General features: G+C 44.6%; 1 protein-coding gene across 4 annotated transcripts in view; it reads left to right on the top strand.

Moving 5' to 3' along the window:
• LOC140194529 (coiled-coil domain-containing protein 68-like) overlaps window positions 1–16,175 on the top strand; it is a 102,906-nt gene that overhangs the window by 75,550 nt on the left and 11,181 nt on the right. For 3 of the 4 annotated variants that reach the window (XM_072251739.1, XM_072251738.1, XM_072251740.1), the window contains 2 exons: window positions 4,141–4,249; window positions 14,259–14,342. In XM_072251739.1, the coding sequence (XP_072107840.1) occupies window positions 4,141–4,249; window positions 14,259–14,342 (193 nt within the window). The remainder of the gene's footprint in view (window positions 1–4,140; window positions 4,250–14,258; window positions 14,343–16,175) is intronic. The other variant, XM_072251741.1, reaches the window with a different exon arrangement.

Here is a 16,175-nt window from a genome sequence, read left to right as displayed (position 1 = left end):
CTGCCTTGAGCTTCCAGCGCCGCAAACTTGCCGATGCAGCATCCTGGAAGCACCCGACCACAGTCCAACTCCAAGTCCGTCCGAAAACTTCGAGCCTCTGACCAGCCCTCCGACACTGAGCACCATCTCTGCCGAGCGCTTTGACCCCAGCCCCGGCAACAGGCAATAGGCAAAGCCAAGGATCTGGAGCCTTCCCCTCCGGAGATTCTCGATCGCACAGTAGCAGTGGTAGCGAAGCAGGCATTTCAGAAGTTTCTCCAGATGTTCCTCCATGCTTCTCACGTCTGTCTCCATCAAATCAGGATTGTGCATGGCCCCGCCCCCTCTCACTTTCAAATCTCTCACTAGCTCTTCTTTCAGTTAGTCCTGACGAAGGGTCTCGGCCCGAAACGTCGACTGTACCTCTTCCCAGAAATGCTGCCTGGCCTGCTGCGTTCACCAGCAACTTTTATGTGTGTTGCTTGAAATTCCAGCATCTGCAGAATTCCTCGTGTTTGTGCACGGCATCCTACTTCACAAATACGATTTCAATTTGGAGCAGCCGCGCGCGCTGCGTTGTGCCGCCATCTTCTATATGTTCACCCAAACACCTTAAAGTTATACTCCCTTGTATTAGCCTTTTGTCTTGTATTCTCTGTAGGTAGGGGGAAGCCTAAAACCAAAAAGCCCTGCCTCAGAATAGAAGGATGACACTTCAGAACAGAGATGAGGAAGAATTGCCAGATGGTGGTGAATCTGTGGAATTCATTGCCATGAATGATTATGGAGGGCAAGTCATTGGGTATATTTAAACCAGACGTTGCTAGGTCCTTAATTAGTAAGGGAATCAAATGTTATGGGGAGAAGGTAGGAGAATGGGGTTGAGAGGGATAATATATCAGCCATGATGGAATGGTGGAGCAGACTCATTGGACCAAATCACCTGATTTTGCTCCTTTGTCTTATGGTCTTGTACATCCACATCCCTACCATGTTCCATGTACCACATTGGTCCACATGAACTCTGCTGTCACTGCTTATATTCCGAAATAGACTCAAAAAACCAATCCTCTTTAACATCCTAACTCTTGGCCATACTCCTTCTGATACTGCCTTCGACTTGACAGCTGTTCATATATCAGTGAAGTGCCTCCAATATTTTTTTAAAATGCATATTACTATATAAATGTAGTTGTTGTTATTGCATTCCTCAAACCAGCTCTGGAGAATCCAGTCTAGGAATGGAATAAGTTGATATTTGTTCATGCAGAACCTCATCTTGTTTGTCCATGGCCTGTCTTTCCTCAACCTTCAGCTCAATCTGTGTAATATGTAAACAGCCTGAAGTTCCTTGAAGAGTTCAAGGACAAGGAGATGGCTGATGAACTAAATAAGTATTTTGCATCAGTCTTCACTGTGGAAGACACTAGCAGTATGCCTGATGCTGTAGTGTGTGAGGGAAGAGAGGCGAGTGCAGTTACTATTACAAGAGAGAAGGTGTTCAAAAAGCTGAAAGACCTAAGGGTAAGTAAATTACCCAGACCAGATGAACTGCACCCTAGGGTCCTAAAAGAGGTAGCGCTAGAGATTGTGGAGGCATTGGAAATGATCTTTCAGAAATCATTGGACTCTGGCATGGTGCCAGAGGACTGGAAAATTGCAAATGTCACTCCACTCTTTTATGTTCACCAGATTGATTCCTGGGATGGCAGGACTTTCATACGACTAGGCTTATACCTGTTGAAATTTAGAAGATTGAGGGGGGATCTTATTGAAACGTATAATATTCTCTGTAACTTCTGCAACCTCCAACGGGATCCAACCACTAAGCACATCTTCCCTCCCGCTCTGCTTTCTGCAGGGATTGCTCCCTACGCGACTCCCTTGTCCATTCATCCCCCCCCGTCCCTCCCCACTGATCTCCCTCCTGGCACTTATCTTTGTAAGCAGAACAAGTGCTACACATGCCCTTACACTTCCTTCAGGGTCCCAGACAGGGCCCCAGACAGTCCTTCCAGGTGAGGCGACACTTCACCTGTGAGCCGGCTGGGGTGATATACTGCGTCCGGTGCTCCCAATATGGCCTTCTATATATTGGCAAGACCCGATGCAGACTGGGAGACCGCTTTGCTGAACACCTACGTTTTGTCCGCCAGAGAAAGCAGGATCTCCCAGTGGCCACACATTTTAATTCCACGTCCCATTCCCATTCTGACATGTCTATCCACGGCTTCCTCTACTGTAAAGATGAAGCCACACTCAGGTTGGAGGAACAACACCTTATATTCCGTCTGGGTAGCCTCCAACCTGATGGCATGGACATTGACTTCTCTAACTTCCGCTAATGCCCCACCTCCCCCTCGTACCCCATCTGCTATTTATTTTTATACACACATTCTTTCTCTCTCTCTCCTTTTTCTCCCTCTGTCCCTCTGAATATACCCCTTGCCCATCCTCTGGGCTTTTCCCCCCACTCTTGTCTTTCTCCCCTGGCCTGCTGTGTTCACCAGCAACTTTGATGTGCATTGCTTGAAAATCCTAAAGGGATTGGACAGGCTAGATGCAGGAAGATTGTTCCCGATGTTGGGGAAGTCCAGAACAAGGGGTCACAGTTTGAGGATAAAGGGGAAGCCTATTAGGACCGAGATGAGGAAAAACTTCTTCACAGAGGGAGTGGTGAATCTGTGGAATTCTCTGCCACAGGAAACGGTTGAGGCCAGTTCATTGGCTATACTTAAGAGGGAGTTAGATATGGCCCTTGTGGCTAAGGGGATCAGGGGGTATGGAGAGAAGGCAAGTACAGAGTTGTGAGTTGGATGATCAGCCATGATCATACTGAATGGCGGTGCAGGCTCGAAGGGCTGAATGGCCTACTCCTGCACCTATTTTCTATATTTCTATGTTTCTATTTAAGGAAGGAGGAAGGCATCAGAAAGCAAATTATATCACAGTTAGCCTGACCTCAGTGGTTGGGAAGATGTTGGAGTCAATTGTTAAGGATGAGGTGATGGAGAACTTGGTGACACAGGACATGATAGTACAAAGTCAGTATGGTTTCCTTCAGAGAAAATCCTGCCTGATTAACCTGTTTGAATTCTTTGAGGAGATTACAAGTAGGATAAATAAGGGGGATGTAGTGGATGTTGTATATTTGGACTTTCAGAAGGTCTGACAAGGTGCCAAATTTGAAGCTGCTTCTCAAGTTAAGAGCCCAAGGTATTATGGGAGAGTTACTAACGTGCTTAGAGCATTGGCTAATTGGTAGGAGGCAGTGAGTGGAAATAAAATGATCCATTTTGGGTTGGCTGCCAGTGGTTAGTGGTGTTTTGCAGGTGTTGGGACCAATTCTTTTTATGCTGTATATAAATGATTTAGACAATGGAATAGATGGCTTTGTTGCCAAGTTTGCAGATGACACAAAGATTGGTCAGGGGCAGGTAATGTTGAGGAAAAAGGTAGGATGCAGGGGGACTTAAACAGATTAGGAGAATGGGCAAGAAAGAAGCAAATGAAATAGATGTTGGAAAATGCATGGTCATGCACTTTGGTAGTAGAAATAAATGTGCGGACTATTTACTTAATGGGGAGAAAATCCAGGAATCTGAGGTGCAAAGGGAGTTGGGAGTCCTTGTGCAGAACACCCTGAAGGTTAACTTGCAGGTTGAGTTGGTGATGAGGAAGGCAAATGCCATGTTAGCATTCATTTCAAGAGGTCTAGAATACAAGAGCAAGGATGTGATGCTGAGGCTTTATAAGGCACTGGTGAGGCCTCACATTGAATATTGTAACAGTTTTAGGCCCCTCATCTTAGAAAAGATGTGCTGGCATTGGAGAGGGTCCAGAGGAGGTTCACAAGGATGATTCCAGGAATGAAAGGGGTATCATACGAGGAATGTTTGATGGCTCTGGGTCTGTACTCACTGGAATTCAGAAGGATGAGGGGTGATCGCATTGAAACCTTTCGAATGTTGAAAGGCCTAGACAAAGTAGATGTGGGAAGGATGTTTCCCATAATGCAGTCCCAGAGCTATCAAACACTCCTCATATGTTAGCCCAGGGTCATTCTTGTAAACCTCCTCTGGACCCTCTCCAATGCTACATTCTAGCTGGTATTTCACTGGAACGTGATTTCTATATGATTGATGTGGAAATATTTGTTAGCAGGTTTCAGAGTCTTCAAATGGAGTCTTCCACACTGCAGGAAAAGATCTTTCACCTCGACAATGTTGTCACACAGCAACATCGAAATCTACACAGTGCAATAAACAAGGTAAGTTGGATGGCATGAAGATTATTATATTTCTTAAAATAAAATATTAATTTCGATAAAGATCAAAAAACCCCTGACATCTAGTTCTCCTGCTGCCTCGGTTGATCAGAATTACCTATATACTTATTCCCCATTATGCCACTGGCGTTTAGGGCAGCAATGACGGTCCTCCATCTCTGGCAGTGTTCCTGGCTTCCTTTATCATGTCAGTAGCTTCCCTTTGGTTTTCAGTACTGTCAGTCACACAAGTCCTGAACGGAGACTCGGGAATACCATCGCGCTCAGATATAGAAGGAATCTCCATTGCTGTTTCTGTAACAATTTTGTTTTAACAGTCAGGGTTGTTAGCCCTGAGCTGAACCCCGCTGAACCTAGAGGACCAGTGGACCACTCTCAGTCTGGCCTCTACCTTTTGATCTGTTTGGCATGGGTGACTCTACCAAGAGGCAAAGCATAAAGCCCTGACTCCAGCCAGCATAGCTCCCCGGGTCACTGAGGCATGCATGCCTTCAAACACAACAACAAGGTCGTGGTTCTCTTGGAGCAGAATCAGAAACGGATTCAGATTCAGGTTTACTATCATTGATCTATTTTGCGAAATTTGCTTATTTATTTTATTTAGAGATGTAGCACGGAACAGACCCTTTCAGCAATTCGAGCTGCGCCGCCCAACAACGGCCAATTTAACCCTAGTCTAATCACAGGACAATTTACCTAATAACCTACTAACCAGTATATCTGTGGACTGTGGGAGGAAACTGGAGCACTTGGAGGAAACCCACATCGTTACGGAGAGAATGTACAAACTCCTTAGAGGACACCTGGACTGAACTCCGAGTTCCAACACCCCAAGCTGTAACAGCACCGCATTAACTGCTAATGTGTTTTGTGGCAGCAGTGCAGTGCACTACATAATAAAATATTTTAAGTTGCAATAAGAAATATTAAAAAATCAATAGAAAAATAAAAAGAGAGCTAAGTAATGAGGCAGGATTCATGGGTTTACCGCCCATTCAAAAATCTGATGGTGGAGGGGAAGAAGGTTTTCCTAAAATATTGAGCGTATCTTCAGACTCCTGTATCTCCTTTGACGGTAGTAATGAGAAGAGGACGTGTCTTAGGTGGTGGGGGTCCTTAATGATGGACATCATCTTTTTGAGTCATCACTTTTTGAAGATGTCCTCAATGGTGGGGAAGTTAGTACCATCATGGAGCTGACTGAGTTTACAACTTTCTGTAGCTTTTTCCAATCCAGTACATTGGCACATCCATGCCATGCAATCAGTTAGACTGCTCTCCGTAATACATCTGTAGAAATTTGCTAAGGTCTTTGATGACATACCAAATCTCCTTAAACTTCTAATGAAAAAAAAGCCACTGACGTGCCTTCTTTGTAACTTCATCAATATATTAGAAACATAGAAAACATGCAGCACAATACAGGCCCTTTGGCCCACAACACTGTGCCAAACATGGATTTACTTTAGAAGTTACCTAGGGTTACCCATAGCCCTCTATTTTCTAAGCTCCATGTACCTATTCAGGAGCCTCTTAAAAGACCCCTTTGTATCCATCTCCACCACCATCACCGGCAGCACATTCCACGCAGTCACCACTCTCTGCATTAAAATCTTACCCCTGACATCTCCTCTGTACCTCCTTCCAAGCACCTTAAAACTATGCCATCTTGTGTTAGCCATTTCAGCCCTGGGAAATAGCCTCTGACTATCCACACAATCGATGCCTCTCATCATCTTATTGACCTCTATCAAGTCACCTCTCATCCTCCGTCTCCCCAAGGAGAAAAGGTCAAGTTCACTCAACCTATTCTCGTAAGGCATGCTTCCCAATCCAGGCAACATCCTTCTAAATCTCCTTTGCACCCTTTCTATAGTTTCCACATCCTTCCTTTAGTGAGGTGACCTGAACTGAGCACAGTACTCCAAGTGGGATCTGACCAGGGTCCTATACAGCTGTAACATTACCTCTTGACTCTTGAACTTAATCCCATGGTGGATGAAGGCCAATGCACCGTATACCTTCTTAACCACAGAGTCAACCTGTGCAGCAGCTTTGAGTGTCCTAAGGACTCAGACCCCAAGATCCCTTTGATCCTCACACTGCTAAGAGTCTTACCATTAATACTATATCCTGCTATCATATTCAACCAACCAAATGAATCACCTCGCACTTATTTGGGTTGAACTCCATCTGCCACTTCTCAGGCCAGTTTTCCTATCAATGTCCTGTTGTAACCTCTGACAGCCCTCCACACTATCCACAACACCTCCAACCTTTGTGTCATCAGCAAATTTACTAACCCATCCCTCCACTTCCTCATCAGGGTCATTTATAAAACTCACAAAGAGACGGGGTCCCAGAACAGATCCCTGAGGCACACTACTGGTTATCAGCCTCCATGCAGAATATGAGCCATCTACAACCACACTTTGTCTTCTGTGGGCAAGCCAATTCCAGATCAACAAAGCAAGGTCCCCTTGGATCTCATATGTCCTTCCTTTCTCAATAAGCCTTGCCTTGCTGAAATCCATATACACTACATTTACTGCTCTACCTTATCAATGTGTTTAGTCACATCCTCAAAAAAATTTAATCAGGCTTGTAAGGCATCACCTGCCTTTGACAAAGCCATGCTGACTATTTCTAATCATATTATGTCTCTCCAAATGTTCATAAATCATGCCTCTCAGGATCTTCGTCAAATTACCAACCACTGAAGTGAGACTCACTGGTCTATAATTTCCTGGGCTATCTCTACTCCCTTTCTTGAATAAGGAACAACATCTGCAACCCTCTAATCCTCTGGAACCCCTCATGTCCCCATTGATGATGTAAAGATCATTGCCAGAGTTTCAGCAATCTCCTCCCTCACCTCCCACAGTAGCCTGGGGTACATCTTGTCCGATCCCGGTGACTTATCCAACTTGATGCTTTCCAAAAGGTCCAGCACATCCTCTTTCTTGATGTCTATATACTCAAACTTTTCAATCTGCTGTAAGTCATCCCTACAATCACTAAGGTCCTTTTCTGAGTGAATACTGAAGCAAAATATTCATTAAGAACCTCTGCTATCTCCTCCGGTTCCATACACACTTTTTCACTGTCACACTTGATTGGTCCTGTTCTCTCATATCTTATCCTCTTGCTCTTCACATACTTGTAGAATGCCTTGGGATTTTCCTTAAAGCTGCTCACCAAGGCCTTCTCATGGCCCCTTCTGGCTCTCCTAATTTCATTCTTAAGCTCCTTCCTGCTAGCCTTATAATTTTCTAGATCTCTATCATTGCCTAGTTTTTTGAACCTTTCCTAAACTTTTCTTTTCTTTTTGACTAGATTTACAACAGCCTTTGTACACCACCGTTCCTGTACCCTACCATCCTTTCCCTGTCTCATGGGAATATACCTGTGCAGAACACCACGCAAATATCCCCTGAACATTTGTCACATTCCTATCGTACATTTCCCTGAGAACATCTGTTCCCAATTTATGCTTCCAAGTTCCTGCCTGATAGCTTCATATTTCCCCTTACTCCAGTTAAATGCTTTCCTAACTTGTCTGTTCCTATCCCTCTCCAATGATATGGTAAAGCAGATAGAATTGTGATCACTATCTCCAAAGTGTTCTCCCACAGAGAGACCTGACCCCTGACCAAGTTCATTTCCCAATACCAGATCAAGCATAGCCTCTCCTCGTGTAGGCTTATCCACATATTGTGTCAGGAAACTTTTCTGAACACACCTAACAAACTCCACCCCATCTAAACCTCTTGCTCTAGGGAGATGCCAAACAATATTGGGGAAATTAAAATCTCCCACTGCAACAACCCTGTTATTATTGCATCTTTCCAGAATCTGTCTCCCTATCTGCTCCTTGATGTCCCTGTTACTATTAGGTGGTCTAAAAAAACACCCAGTGGAGTTATTGACCCCTTTCTGTTCCTAACTTCCACCCACAGAGACTCAGTAGACGATCCCTCCATGACTTCCTCCTTTTCTGCAGCCGTGACCCTATCTCTGATCAACAGTGCCACGCCCCCACCTATTTTGCCTACTTCGCTGTCCTTTCTGAAACATCTAAAGCCTGGCACTCTAAGTAGCCATTTCCTCCCCTGACCCATCCAAGTCTCTGTAATGGCCACAGCATCATAGCCCCAAGTACTGATCCACGCTCTAAGCTCATCCACTTTGTTCATGATACTCCTCTCATTAAAATAGACACATCTCAAACCATCAGTCTGAGCGCGTCCCTTCTCTATCACCTGCCTATCTTCCCTCTCACACTGTCTACAAGCTTTCTCTATTTGTGAGCCAACCGCTCTTTCCTCCATTTCTTCAGTTCAGTTACCACCCCTCAGTGATCCTAGTTTAAACTCTCTCCAATAACCTTTGCAAATCTCCCTGCCAGGATATTGGTTCCCCTTGGATTCAGGTGCAACCCGTCCTTTTTGTACAGGTCACTCCTGCCGAAAGAGAGGTCCCAATGATCCAGAAATCTGAATCCCTGACCCCTGCTCCAATTCCTCAGCCATTCATTTATCTTCCACCTCATTCTATTCCTAAACTCACTGTTGCATGGCACAGGCAATACCTTTGAGATCCTGCTTCTCAACTTTCTTCTGAAATCCCTGTAGTCTGTTTTCAGGACCTCCTCCCCTTTCCTTCCTATGTCGTTGGTACCAATATGTACCACGACCTCTTGCTGTTCACCTTCCCACTTCAGGATTTCGTGGACACGATCAGAAACATCCCGGACCCTGGCACCTGGGAGGCAAACTACCATCCACGTTTCTTTCCTTCATCCACAGAATCACCTGTCTGACCCCCTAACTATAGAGACCCCTATCACTACTGCCATCCTCTTCCTTTCCCTACCCTTTTGAGCCACAGGGCCAGACTCTGTGCCAGAGGCATGGCTACTGTTGCTTCCCCCAGGTAGGCCATCTACCACAACAGTACTCAAACAGAGGTACTTATTGTTAAGGGGGACAGCACAGGGGTACTCTCTAGTATCTGACTCTTGCCCTTCCCTCTCCTGACTGTTACCCACTTATCTGTCTCTCGAGGCCCCTGTGTGACTACTTGCCTATAGCTCCTCTCTATCACCTCCTCAGTTTCCCTGACCAGACGAAGGTCATCGAGCTGCATCTCAAATTCCCTAACCTGGTCCCTAAGGAGCTGCAGCTCGACACACCTGGTGCAAATATGGCTGTCTGGAAGGCTGGAAGTCTCCCAAACATCCCACATCTGACACCCAGTACAGAACACCGGCCTCACGGACATAATTCCTATTCCTATTCTTCACAAGTAAGTTACCTGGCCTCGACCCATTATCACCGAAGCCCCGTCGAGCCAAAGCCCTCCTACTCTGACTCCCTCTACTCCATCACGTGCTTCTCTGATGCCTGCTCTATAAAGCTGTCTTCTTTTAATACTCTTCCTGCCTGTCTAACTCACTGACATCCATGTGGCTGCGCAGTCATTCCTTGATCAAACCGCCAAAGAAAAAAATGATCTTCTTTTATACTCTCCCCCGCCCCCCCCGGTCTAACTCGCTGATGTCCACGCGCCTGTGCAGTCGTTCCTCGATCCTCAATATTGGGCCAGGATAGATCTTCAGAGTCATTGACACTGAAGAACGTGTAACTGTTCACCATTTCTAGTACTGATTCCTCGATGAGGATTGGTATGTGTTCCCTTGACTTACCCTTCCTTATGTCCACAATCAGTTCCTTGGTTCTACTGCCACTGAGTGTGTTGTTGTTGTACTGACACCACACAAGCAGCCAATCTATCTCACTCCTGTACACCACCTTGTCACCATCAAAGATTCTGCCAGCAGCAGTTGGCAAATTTATAGATTGTGTGTGTGCGGTATCTGGCCACATAGTCATGTGTGTAGAGAGTTGAGCAGTGGGCTAAGCCCGCACCTCAAGGATCAGAGTTGCATTTTCCTCGAGAATAACCATATTTCACACTGTAGTAGTGAGCTATAAAGAGGGTGCTGTCTCATTCCTCTGTATTGTTCAAGATTACAGTCCTGAGTTTGGAGGTCAATTAGAATGAGTTTCGTGGCCACCTGCCAGCACTCAGTATCAAAGCTAGCACATTGAAAAACTGCAATGGGGAATGTATCACCTGGAAGAGGACCACAACCTTGTCATGGTTTGGAGGTTTGCGTGCCTCAGTGACCTGGAGAGCTATATTGGCTGGAGTCAGAGCTTTGTCCTTTGACTCTTGGAAGGGTCACCGATGCCAAACAGGCAAAGAGTAGAGTCCAGACTAAGAATGGTCCACTGGTCCTGAAGGTTCGGGGGGTTCATCTCAGGGCTTAGAATCTTGAATGATAAAACAAAATTGTTATGGAAGCAGCAATGAAGGTTCCTTCTACATCTGAGTGCGATGGTATTCCTGAGTCTCCACTCAGGACTTGCGTGACTGACGGTAGTGAAAACGGAGAGCAAGCTATGACATGATGAAGGAAGCCATGAACAATGCGAGAGATAGAGAACTTTTATTAACAGGCAGTAAGTTAGTAAAGGGAACAGAGGACTTATGGCACCTTCTAGATAATGGAAAGTACGTATCAATGGTTCCTCTGAGGTGTGCACATGTGCATGCAAACACATCTTTTGCTAATAACGCACAAAGGAATTTAAACTGAGCACAAAAGGCTGTCACCCTCTACCTCATTGGCATGCTAAGTATATTTCACAATCATAATCAATCACATTTCCTTTTCTGGTTTCTGATGTGGACGGTGTTGACAACCATGGAGTTTGTGCTGATTTATCTGCAGATTTTAGAACTGGCTTATTTCTACTGTTTTTATTGAAGGAATCGTTGATTCACTATGTCAAATTCCAAAGTAGCAAAGGGCATGAGGTGCAAAAGAACTGCTAGTTCATTTAAAGCAAAATAGCTTAATGAAATAGTAGAACAGTTACAGTGAATGGTCATGAGGTCAGGAATGTGCAGCTGCAAGAAATATTTATGGACAATACAGAAACTGGTGTTACCTTCCTGAATTGTTGCTGGAGAGTTTGCATGGGGGAAGAAGTGAAGTGATATTTGGAAATTTGACTTTTTAAAGCATCATTTAGCAGGTAAATCACACGTGGATGGTGTGCAAAAGCTCTGGTGAGAAAATCCTTTATTACCTGCTACAGGCCTGCTAGTATGTTTTGTGATAGTGCAGATAAATGATAGTGAAAATGATCAAACTCAGAGGAGATCAAAGTTCTCATTGACAATGTTTTGCTAGGTGTTAAAATGAATACTTCCATATGTAAAATTCAGTAGGCACATGTTGTTGCCACTGGGCAAAAGAAAAAAGTGCACAGCACAAGATTTTTGTGTACACTGGTCATTACAAAATAGAGGGAACATTGGTCAGTGTCAGAAAGGTCAAGGAAAGGGATTTGGCTGGCAGCTGTGCAGAAGCAGACTTCAGAAATATGTTAAAGTGTTCTTCGTCCTTTTGGTTGAGGCAGATATTGGCCAAAGAAACTCCAAAATGGTATGGTGCCTTGAGTTGAAAGTTGTTGGCCACCACTGACTATACCTGAAGTCAATCCTGTATTGTGTGTCACATGCAGAACAAATTGAGAAATTCCTGATTTTAAGTAACGCTTCATCTTTAAGGAAAATTAGTTCAAAAAAGAACCTCAAAATATGGTGCCTCATAAACCTAAAAAAGATGGCATGAAAATGGCTCATTATCCAATGATCCTTATGTTTATCTGTTTTCTGTGTGGTTAAATAATATCCCATTTTGTATTGGGCATTTGGGCTAATAACAGGATGTTATTTTACGCAACGATTATTCTCAACCCTCTCCTTTACTCTCTGTATACCCATGACTGCGTTGCCTCCCTCAGCTTCAATCTGCTAATTGAATTTGCTGACGACGCTACACTGACTGGCCTAATCTCAAATAATGAGGCAGCCTGCGGAGAAAAAGTCATCACCCCTGTCACAGTGGTGTCAAGAAAACAACCTCTCCCTCAATGTCACAAAAACAGAGTTGGTTGTGGACTACAGGTGGAATGGAGCTAGACTCCTGAGGAGGAGCCTGGATGGATCTAGTGTTGAGAGGATGAACAGCTTTAAGTTCCTCTGCATAAACATCACTGAGAATCTCATACAAGTTGTGTGGTGAAAAAGACACAACAGTGCTTCTTTCACCTCAGACAGTTGAAGAAGTTTAGCATGGGTCCCCAAATCCTAAGAGCTTTCTATAGGGACACAATTGAGAGCACCCTGACTGGCTACATCACTGCATGGTATGGAAACTGTACTTCCCTCAACCGCAGGACTCTGCAGAGAGTGGTGCGGACAGCCCAGCGCATCTGTAGATGTGAACTTCCCGCTATTTGGAATATTTACAAAGACAGGTCTGTAAAAAAGGCCTGAAGGATCATTGGGGACCCAAGTCACCCCAACCACAAACTGCTCCAGCTGCTACCATCCAGGAAATGGTACCGCAGCATAAAAGCCAGGACCAATTGGCTCAGGGACAGCTTCTTCCACCAGGCCATCAGACTGACGAATTTATGCTGACGCAACTGTATTTCTATGTTATATAGACTCTCCTGTTGTAGATAATATTTATTATAAATTACTATAAATTGCACATTGCACATAAAGATGGAGATGTAACGTAAGGATTTTGACTCCTCATGTATCTGAAGGATGTAAGTAATAAAGTCAATTCAATTCAGTTCAAGTTTTGGTTGGGAAAAATCAGCTAATTGATCAAAGGCCCACACTGACTTCCTGGAAGACCACTTGAATAATTACCTTACCAGTTTTCTGCAGTGCTTTGTGCATCCAGCATTTCCCTAGGTGTAGATGGTGGGGAGTTACACGTCTTAATATAAACTTATTTAGTGGTACAGCACAGAACAGGCCCTGCTGGCCCAACAAGCCGTGGCGCCCAGCAAACCACCTATTGAACACTAGCTTAATCACAGGACAATTTACAATGACCAATTAGCCTACTAACCTGGATCTCTTTGGGCAGTGCGAGGAAACTAGAGCACCTGAAGGAAACATACATGGTTACAGGGAGAACATATAAACTCCTTACAGATGGCGCCGGAACCGAACTCTGAAATCTGACGCCCTCAGCTGTAATAGTGTCACGCTAAACACTACGCTACCATGGCGACCTAATGACAAGAGGTACAGAGTCTAGGCAGATACATTGAGGTGCAGAGCAGCCATGATCTGGTTGCTTAGGAAACTGGAATGGTTGAATGGATTCCTCAAAACAGCCATTTTGATTAACCAGGAATCCTTAAGCAGTTACAACTTGCGTTAACTAATATTGACTATTGGATATCCCACAAGATTTGATATATCAACGACCTCTATTTGGGGCAGCACACTATTGTAGTGGCTAGTGTAACATTACTACAGCACCAGCGACTCGGGTTCAATTCCATCACTGTCTGGTAACGAGTTGGTACGTTCTCCCGTGACCTTGTGGATTTCAGACACTAGAAAGTCTGCAGATGCTGGCAATCCAAAGCAACACACGCAAAATGCTGGAGGATTTCAGCAGGTCAGGAATCCTGAAGGAGGCTCTCAGTCTGAAATGTTGACTGTTTACTCTTTTTCATAGATGCTGAGTTCCACCAGTATGTGTATGTGTTCCACACGGATTTCCCCTGAGTGCTCTGTTTTCCTCCCACGGTCAAATAATGTACATTAGGATTAGTAAGTTAGCGTGCTATGTTGAGGCAGGAATCATGGCAACACTTGTGGGCTGCCCCCAGCACATCCTTAGATTGTGTTGGTCATTGACATGAGGCGTTGCAATTCACTGTATGTCTTGATGTCTCAATGTACATATGATAAATAAAGCTAATCTTATCGGATCTTTGATAATATGCTAAATCTTAAGGTCAAACTCTTGTGATAGTGAAATCATGTCTGTCTACCTTTTTTATTTCACACTTTTTGTTTTCTTTTATTCTCTTCACAGATTCAAAACTTAAAAATGGAGTTGGAGAAACAACATGAAGTCATAGCAAAACTAAAGGAACAAATGGGCATACTTGAAGCAGAGGTATTTATTTGTTTGTTGAGATACAACACGGAAGAGGCCCTTCCAGACCTTCAACCCACGTGGCCTGGCAGTCCCCCAATTTAACCCTTGCCTAATCACGGGAAAATTTACAATGACCAATTAACCAACTGGGCAACACGCACAAAATGCTGAAGAAACTTAGCAGATCAGGTAGTACCTATGGAAAAAAGTACAATCAACGTTTTGGGCCGAAACCTTTCGGCAGGACTGAAATGTTTGGGCCCGAAACGTCGACTATACTTTTTTCCAGAGGTGTGACCTGATCTGTTGAGTTCCTCCAGCATTTTGGGTGTATTGTTTGGATTTCCAGCACCTGCATATTTTCTCTTGTTTGTGGTTTGATCCTACCAACCGGTACGTCTTTGGACTGTGGGAGGAAACTGGAGCACCCAGAGGAAACCCACGTGGTCACTGGGAGAATATGCAAATTCCTTACATACAGGCAGTGGAAGGAAATGAACCTGGGTCACTGGTACTGTAAAGTGTTCTGCCTGCCACTATGCTACTGTGTAGTATAAATAAACAGAAATAAAGCATTGATTGAGGTTCGTTATCAATATGATCAGGAATGATAATGATTAGGAAATATTATAATCGGCTGTGTTTGGCAACTCAATTAGAAGGAAAACTCTGATCTCAACCCTGCACAAACGCTATCCCCTTCTCTCAATTCCTCTGTCTCCACAGCATCTGCTCTCAGGATGAGGCTTTTCATTCCATAGTGAAGGAGATGTCCTCCTTCGTCAAAGAAAGGGGCTTCCCTTCCTCCTCCATCAACGTTGCCCTTAACTGCACCTCTTCCATTTCATGCACATCCGCTTTTACCCCATCCTCCAGCTATCCCACCAGGGATAGGGTTCCTCTTGTCCTCACCTACCACTCCAACTGCCTCCGCATCCAACACATAATTCGTCACCTCCAACGTGATCCCACCACCAAACACATCTTTCCCTCCGCCCCATTTTCTGTTTTCCGCAGGGATCGTTCCCTATATGACTCCCTTGTCCACTTGTCCCTCCCCATGGAGCTCCCTCCTGGCACTTAGCGTCATTTATTGTGTCCGGTGTATGCGGTGTGGCCTCTTCTACGTTGACACCCAGCGTAGAATGGGAGATGGCTTGGCCGAGCACTTATGCTCCATCTGCGAGGAAAAGTGGAATCTCTCAGTGGCCATCCATTTTAATTCCACTTTCCATTCCCACTCCGATATGTCCATCCATGGCCCCCTCTACTGTTGTGATGAGGCCATACTTAGGTTTGAGAAACAGCACCTTGAATTCCGTCCGGGTAGCTCCCAACCTGATGGAATGAACATTGATTTCCTGAACTTCCAGTCATGCCCCCATCTTTAACATTCACAAGTAAAGCTTTGGGGGTAAACCCAAGGAAAAATCCAGAGCTAAGACAACCCTATATTGAATTCAACACTGACTGACCACTCCTACTGGTGCCAAACTGTATCAGACTTTGCCATTCCTTTGGATTCATCAGCTGTGTGGAGAGAGGGAGCCTGCTATATGGGTAACAGAAAATAAGGTATAGGAGCAGAATTAGCCATTTGGCCCATCGAGACTGCTCTTCCATTTCACCATGGTAGATCCATTTCCCTCTCAGCCCCAATCACCTGCCTTTTTTGTGTATCCCTTCATGCCCTGACTAATACAGAACAAAGAGAACAAAGAAAATACAAAAGGAAAAAGTAGTCGTGGTCATTTCATACTTAGACTAGAGATAACAAAATTCCATCGATAATCATTAACCTATAAAATAGACTGATTCAAATGGTGCAACACCTGCTACTGAAAACTAGAA

This window comes from Mobula birostris, chromosome 3, assembly GCF_030028105.1.
Source record: "Mobula birostris isolate sMobBir1 chromosome 3, sMobBir1.hap1, whole genome shotgun sequence".
In the NCBI taxonomy this organism is placed as follows: domain Eukaryota; kingdom Metazoa; phylum Chordata; class Chondrichthyes; order Myliobatiformes; family Myliobatidae; genus Mobula; species Mobula birostris.
This window is presented reverse-complemented; position numbering and strand designations above follow the sequence as displayed.